Source organism: Sminthopsis crassicaudata, chromosome 2 (genome assembly GCF_048593235.1).
Source record: "Sminthopsis crassicaudata isolate SCR6 chromosome 2, ASM4859323v1, whole genome shotgun sequence".
In the NCBI taxonomy this organism is placed as follows: Eukaryota; Metazoa; Chordata; class Mammalia; order Dasyuromorphia; family Dasyuridae; genus Sminthopsis; species Sminthopsis crassicaudata.
The window spans coordinates 492,226,885-492,235,137 of NC_133618.1; the positions used below are offsets into that span (position 1 = coordinate 492,226,885).

At 33.5% G+C, this 8,253-nt stretch overlaps 1 protein-coding gene across 1 annotated transcript in view; it reads right to left on the reverse strand.

The window, feature by feature from the left end:
* The window catches only part of LOC141557588 (liver carboxylesterase 1-like), a 49,718-nt gene extending 43,124 nt beyond the window's left edge, over window positions 1-6,594 (reverse strand). Inside the window, exons 1-2 of the mRNA XM_074293451.1 lie at window positions 6,459-6,594; window positions 5,196-5,328 (exon numbers count right to left, since the gene is read on the reverse strand). Coding sequence (XP_074149552.1) covers window positions 5,196-5,250 — 55 coding nt within the window. The 5' untranslated portion in view covers window positions 5,251-5,328; window positions 6,459-6,594. The remainder of the gene's footprint in view (window positions 1-5,195; window positions 5,329-6,458) is intronic.
* Between the last annotated feature and the right edge of the window lie 1,659 nt (window positions 6,595-8,253).

The following is an 8,253-nucleotide window of genomic DNA, read 5'->3' on the forward strand; positions in this document are numbered from 1 at the left end:
GGATAATTTATAACCCCAGAGAGAGGAGTTTCAATTTAAAAGTGAGACTGGAAGATAGATTACAAGTAATTGTGAAGATAGTGGAAGAAATGATGGACAGAAACATGACAGAAGATCTAAGTCCTGGTATTCAGGATAGAATGTACCTCTATGGGATATGCAGGCATGAGTGTGTCCCTACCAGAACTACAAATCAAAGATAAAAGAAGAATGGAGTTTATTGGTCTATCAAAAAAGTAATGCCACTTCTTTATTTTAGGGAAATTAAAGGATGTGATATGTGGATATCACTATTTTCTAATGTCTTTTGAAATGGGATATAGCTATGCACTTTGTTATTGGCTAAACCAAAGGGTTCTCCCCATAATGCCAAAGGACTGGTGAGTCAATTTCTCCACCATAATTTTCATTTATGTCAGAATTCTGGAGTATAAAAGTGACAACCTGCCTATCAGCTCTGTACTGATAAATAAACTGAATAAAATCAATAGAGAGGAAATATAAAGCTAATGATCTAAGGCATCTTTATTATCAGGACCTTAATTGAAGGCTATGCAGAAGTTATGATGTACAGATAGAGTGTACTAGAAAGCACATTTGCAACTGAGATAAAAGAAATGCAATATAGAGGGGAAATGGCATTATTGCCCTTCTCCAGAAATAAGTTCTTATTTAAAAGGGGAAAAAAAAGCTGTTAAGTGTATGTACCATATATGAGATTGATGGCCCCTCTCACACATGAATCCCTCAAAAGCTTCTTTAGGTATTTATGCATGAGAATACCACATGACTTTCATTTGTCAGCCAGAAAACATGCTTAATTCAAAGTAAAAGTGGTTAATGAAACAGTAGAACAATAAAAGTAACAAGAGAATATTTTCCATAAACCTATAAGTCATTCTCAAAAAAAAGTACTTGTTCTACAAGAAAAGTGTAGGAATTGTGCATAGAAAATACATGTAGAAAGAGTTCCCAGAGGGGCAATTTACAAAGTTACTATTGATTTTGTTGTTGTCTCCACGCTGCTCTGTTGAGTCTGCTTCCCAATGAAGGGTAGGTTCTGTTCAGCAACCAGTTTTTATTTATCTAGATAACTTTAGTCATTTAATACTTAGTTGTTTAATTGCTGTGGTTGAATCTCACTACTACACCAGAAGGCCACAACTCTGTCAACCAATTTTAAAAAATATATATTCTTAATCATTAAATGTTTTTCTAATTAAATTTTAATTTTAAAATGAACATAAATATGCCTTCTCTTTCCTCCATCTCTTCCTGCTACCTGACTGAGACAGAAAGAAAAACAAAATCTGTTGCAAATGTGTATGGGGAGGAAATAGGCAAATTACCTTATTGGCCTTAAGTTAAAATATATATATATATATATATATATATATATATATATATATATATATATATATATATATATATACATATATTTTAACTTAAGGCCAATAAGGTAATTCATATATATATATATATATATATATATATATATATATATATATATACATATATACATATATATGTTGAGTTCATCTCTCTCTGTCAAAAAAAGAACAACAAGTTTCACCAAAAATGCTCTAGAATTGTGGTTGGTCACTATGTCAAGTAGAGTTCTAGTCTTTTAAAGTTATTCAACTTCCAATAATGTTGGTATAAATTCTCCTAATATCACTGTACAGTGGTTTACACATTGGTGTCAACTGAGTCTCCAAACCTTCTGGACCATGCACTGTGGGTATTATAGTTAGTAAGCCTTTTCAGTTCAGGAGTGAGGAGGGAGAGTTGGTAATAATTTTAATCAGATACTTCGCTAAACTGCTCGCAGAAGATACAAAGCTACATATGCTAAGATCATGTTTTTAAACTCAACTTTCTTGTACTGTCTTCTCTGATTCCCACAGTTAATTTCCCTTTGATTTATGATAAGAAACCAATTTATTGCTTACTTTTTTGTCATATTACCCTAGCCACAGCAGTTATTTCCAGATTAGTTCAAATTATTTCATTTTTCTCAAACTGAAAAGGTCCTCCACTATGCACATTTGTATTGTTGATTTGATTTGATTGTCTGTTTTCAAATAACACATTGAGGACAAAAATCCTGGTAATTATTTCCCTTCTTCAGCCAAGAATAAGAGCCAAGTCTTTCAACACAAGTACATAAAGAATAATAATTCTCAAATGTTACTTTTCATAAAGTCCCTTCATGAGTCATATTTCTTTAGAAATATCATTGATTTGTGAGCAATAATAACCTCCCCTCTTTAAGATACTTTCTGGAAAGTTCAAGACACAACTTGGAAATAGGTGTAAACTCTGATTATAACTTATTACTACAACTCATGTGATGATATCAACTAGGGAATGTTTAGCTTCTAAAACCATAGCTTTATTAATGTTTAAAAATTTTTCTTATTTAATTAACTATGTAAATTGTTACTATCTTTTTTTAATAGGTGCTATCTTAATACCTATTTGAGATACTCTTCCAAGATAAAATGGAAAAGCAATATTAGATCTCCTGAATAGGAGAATGAAAGCACCGTAAGAGTGAAAGAAATTCAATAAATACTGAAGGAAGAGTCAGAGCCCTAACTTTCAAAAGTCTTCTGATTCCATAAGTAGGTATGGCCAAGTAAGGTAAAGAATAATTACTTTGGAATAGGGCTTGACTCCAATTTTGAAAACTTTGGGGAAAACTCTGAAAGAGTGGAAATAAAGGAGGGGGAGCAAGGAATATTAGAGTATGTATTATACAAGATTATCAAATATTTCAGTATTTGTGGATGAAATGATGAATTTGGCATTTGGCTAAAACTAGTAAGATTCCTCCTTTCTTCTACTTCTTAACCAATTGTTGAGTATTTTGTTGAAGGGATTCATTTTCAGCTATGAGTTGGATTATGATCATTAAGTTTCCTTCCTTTGTGTTTCTTATATTCTGGTTTTGACAGAATTATTTTTCTTCTACTAGATTCTAAGTTCTCAAAAATGCATGAGTGTCTTCTTTATGTGACTATTGCCTTTAAAAGCTAGAATTGTGCCTTGTACATATTTGGCATTTAATATTTACTTGAGAATTGAAAGAATGATTCAATCACCATTACATATATAGTTAAACAGGAATTTCTCTATTTGATATATAAAGCATAACTTTCAGGCATTAAAATATACACATTTTAATGTCAAAGCAAATTTGTTTTCTTCTTTTGATTGTCAATCTTCGTTTGCACTGGCAGTTTCTCTCATAATTGGAATGAGCTCCTTCCTAATCTCAGCCTCTAACAAACATTAATTTATTCAGGTGCCACCTTGTACATGAAGACTTTTCCTCTTCCCACCACAACCACTATACAGCTATTACTGTTGTTCAATTGTTTCAGGCATATATGACTCTTCCTGAACACATCTGGATTTTTTTTTTTTGACAAAGATACTGGAGTGGTTTGCCATTGTCTTCTCCAGTTCATTTTATAGATGAAGAAACTGAGGCAAACAGGGTTGTGTCTTGTGCAGGGACACACAGCTAGTAAGTTTCTGAATCCAGATTTGAACTCAGGAAAATGAGTCTTCCTGACTCCAGACTTAGTATATTGGTCATTGTGCTATGCATATGTGTATATATATATATATATATATATATATATATACATATATATATATATACATATATATATATATATATATATGTATATATATATATATGTATATATATATATATATATATGTATATGTGTGTGTGTTTGTGTGTGTGTGTATATATATATTCACATACACATGTGCATACATGTGTATGATGTTTACATACATATATTCATCTACCCAGGCTAACATGAAGAATTCTTGAGTACAAGGACTGTTTCACTTTTCTCTTTGTCTTCAGTAATTAGCAAAGTGCCTGACATAGTAAGCCCTTAAAAATGATTGTTAATTGACTGAATCAAGGAAGAGATGCATACATGGATAAGAAGGAGTGTGGTGTGGTCATTTGAAAGACTAAAGTCAAACTATCACTTTCCATTTACATATGCTTCAAGATTATACTTTTACCACTATCTCTCTTACATATATTCTTTCCTCCCTCTTCTTTCTCTTCTCTCCATATTCATGATTGATACCAAGAAATACTAAAATCATATTAGTTTAATATTTGAAGGACTTCCAGCAAATATGAAGTCCAATTTTTACCCCTAAAAGGAATTTCCACCTCAACTTACAGAAAAGCATTTAACCAACCACTGCTTGAAGAACTCCATTGGAATAGAATCTATGCCATCCAGAACTAATCCATTTTCTGTATTTCCATCAAGTGGATTGAAGGCAAAAAAATTAGTGAGGTAGTAAGGTTTGGTAAGAAGATATATGGGGTGTAAACTTACTAATTTTAAGGAGACAATGATTTCCTTTCCATCTTTCTCTCACTTTCTTGATCTCTCCTTTCCCACTTTCTTCTCTTTCTCTTTTTTTCCTCCTCCTCCTACCAATCTCCTCCTCCTTCTCCTTCTCCTCCTTTTATCTTGTATTAACTAGATAGTTGTTCCATTCTTCATTGCCATCAGGATCACTTTGATTTTATGTTGATTAGGGATTACTTAGTTATTTTAAGTGATATTTCCCAGAGTATTTTCTAGTTGATGGAATTTTAGCCTGTTTTGTGTCATGCACTATTTTGGCAATCTGGTGAAACTGAAATTCTTCTCAGAATAATGTTTTTAAATGCATATACAAAAAATGCATAGGATTACAAAGGAAATCAAACTTACTGAAGGGTAATTATTGAAATATGTTTAAAAACCAATTAGCTCACAGACTTCTGGTTAAGAAACTATTCAGTAGATTAAAACAAAACCGGAATCACTTCAGAGTTTTTCAAATAGTACATCCATCAGTCTGGAAGGGTCAACTTCCTCCTCATCTTGCATTAACACACACACACACACACACACACACACACACACACACACACATATTCATTCTGTCACAAAACCTAGTTAATCCTCATGCAACAGAAGTTCCCACTTTTATGCAAAATCTTTTTGTCTTAATTCTTTGAAATACTTTTGCTTATTGAAAATTTAGTTCATAACAAAAAAGAAGTCTACTATCTGTCTAGATTTTCCCAAATAATAACTAGCACATGACTTCTTAGTTCTTTTTTTTGGAAGGGGAATAAAATTCCTCATCCTTACCTGTAAAAGCAGTGATGGAGCTGATAAAGCACAAGACCAGTGAAAGTAGCCACATCTTGTTGGAAGCAGGTTCAGGAATCTGAACTGTCCTTCAGAGCTGCTGGTGCTTTTATAATGCACAAGGGTTAGCTTCCTGAATGATTGATTAAAGAGCAGAAAATTAAATCTCATAAAATCAAGAAAGGAATTTTCCTCCTCCCAATGTTAATCTTGGAATGGTATCAATGATAGTATCTTAAAGTTATAGCCCATTATAACTCACCCTCATAATTTTATAGCTCTAATTCTAAAATGTTCATATTAAAAACTCACTCAATACCCATATCAATAGATAAAACCAAAGTTATAGAAGGCCCTGTTTAATCCTGAATTCAATCTGAATGTTACACAGTTCAGGGTCTGGTAGGCATAATGTGGACTTAGGAATGCCATCCAAATTCCCCGTTCAAGTGATCCTTAGGAATTGTCCTAATTTCTCAGGTTTCTTTCCTCTTAAAAGACATTTTTTAGGTATCAGAGAATCAGTGTCTTTTGGAGAAACTTTTATTTGTTCAGAAAAGCTGAACACTGATTATAGACTGAGTAAAGTAAGGGGAAACAGGAAAGAAAAAAAAAAACATGCAGCTGATCTCAAGGCAGTAAAGTTTATGGGAGAAAGACATTCTTATCCATAAAACAAATCATTAAAAGTATAACATGAAAGAAACAATAATACACATTTCTTTACATTTTTTTCTTCAAAAATATTTTTATTATGATATAACATGGTTAAATCGGGCTATATTTTCTGATGGATAAATCTTTTACATTTTACCCATGCTCCAAATTTATTTTTCTTCCTTGGCAGTTCTCTGATAATCTGAGGAAAATCAGAGATTCTCTTTTTTCCCTTACATTATGTCAAATTACATTGAAAGTTTCTGCTCCCTTCCCTCTCTCCCCATTTTAGGAGACAAATTATTAACATCTTCATTTCATTTAACTATTCAACATTGTAATCATTTTTATAAAGGAATGTTTACTTCAAAAGCACAGCAATTATGTGCAAACATTTCTCTCAAAACTTTGCAGAGATAATACTTCCTACTCCATCTACTTCTTAGTTTCTGAGAAAGAAAGAGGATCTATACTTTAACTGAGTTTCTTCCTAGCATTAGTCCCACTAAATTAAAGTCAAAAGCTTCATTAGACTATAATTTCAGGACCTTCATTTTTGGGGATTCTGTTTTGATTGACTATGTGACAGATGTGGAAGGCCCTTACCCAAAACGCTACTCAGAGATCATTCAGTAGAAGACAGAAAAGTTGTTTATTGAAAATCTCTAGAGGATGAGCCGTCCCATAGCAAGATAAGAAAGAGAAAGCCTGTGGTAGGAGGGCTAAAGAAGTAGTAAAGATACATAGCTTTTATACAAAAAATTACATCACTAGTAAGAGAGAATTGAGAAGGTTAGGGGGAGGCATCTAATTGGTGGTTGTTATTTGTAGAGATTGGAATGGAAAGTTTCTGTTTCCCCAAAATCACCTGATTTCTAGGAAACAGAAAATCAAGCTTTCAGGCTTAATCAAGCAGATAGTGGTCTAGCTAATAGACTAAATATTGATAAATGTCAAATACTGATAAATGTCATCAGCTCAGGTTAAGTAAATATGGCTATAGCTGGCCAAGGCTCAAGTAAATAAGGGCCTGCACATATTATACAGGTCATAGGGGAAACATAGAAATAATGAAAATAAAATACAGAAAAAGAATTCACATATTCTTGTAAGTTCTTCACCTTATCTCACTCTATTCCACAAAACTCCCCCTCCTAATATGTAAATGATTTTATCATATTTCTATGAAGAACTTACACACTCCTCAAAATCAGTTAACATATCCATACATTGCTTATCAAGCTCACCATCAAGATCATCCCTTTCTAATATATTCCAGCCTTTTCTCTGAAGGATCATAATTTAATAGTATCTTTTGTATGCAATATTTTGATAGGGATCATTGAACTATTCTGGTTTCTAATACAATTATACAGGGTAGGCATAGTGGCAATAAGATATAACCACTGATTGCAATAAGTTCATACCATAAAAAATGCTTCCACAAACTGCCTTGGAAGCAGTTATCACAAAAAAGATTGGCATTTGGCAGACATAAAAATACAAAGACAAATTAACAAAGATGATAATCTAAGGAAACTGAGGCACAACATTACACACTCCCCTTCTGAAGATTTGAATTATTGAATTACCTCCCCTGAGGTCTCAGAGCCATAATTTTGACCAACCCAATATGAAGCAAATAAAAATAAAACTAGAAAATGCAAGACAATGGCAAGGGCAAGTCTCTTCTTGACAACCCCAGAGTTATTAGCATAGAAAGGCCCTCTTCTCAGCCAGAGAATCCAGTTTGAGATGGACAGTTCACTGTGTTAGGTGGTCTGCAGTCATTTGTGCACTCAACTCAGCTTCTGCTTACATAGGGAGTACCAGGGCTGCCTATTCAGAGGGGCACCCCACTCCAGGGGAGAAGGGTAAGGCTTGGAGTAGCTCCATCTGTCTCCACCCAGAGAAACAGAGAGGGCTATAATACAGATTTCTGAGCAGAGCTATCAGATCATGCACAGTTAGACCATCAAGGCAGGCAAACCCCGAACTTTAAAAGCTTGATCTCAAAACTGCAATGTCTGCTCTGTAAGGAATGACCAGCAGGAGGAATACAGAGAGGCCTGGAGAGACTTAAATCAACTGTTGCTGAGTGAAATGAGCAGAACCAGAAGATCACTATACACTTCAACAACAATACTGTATGAGGATGTATTCTGATGGAAGTGGAAATCTTCAACATAAAGAAGATCCAACTCACTTCCAGTTGATCAATGATGGACAGAAATAACTACACCCAGAGAAGGAACACTGGGAAGTGAATGTAAATTGTTAGCACTACTGTCTATCTACCCAGGTTACTTATACCTTCGGAAGCTAATAATTAATGTGCAACAAGAAAATGGTATTTACACACATATATTGTATCTAGGTAATATTGTAACACATGTAAAAT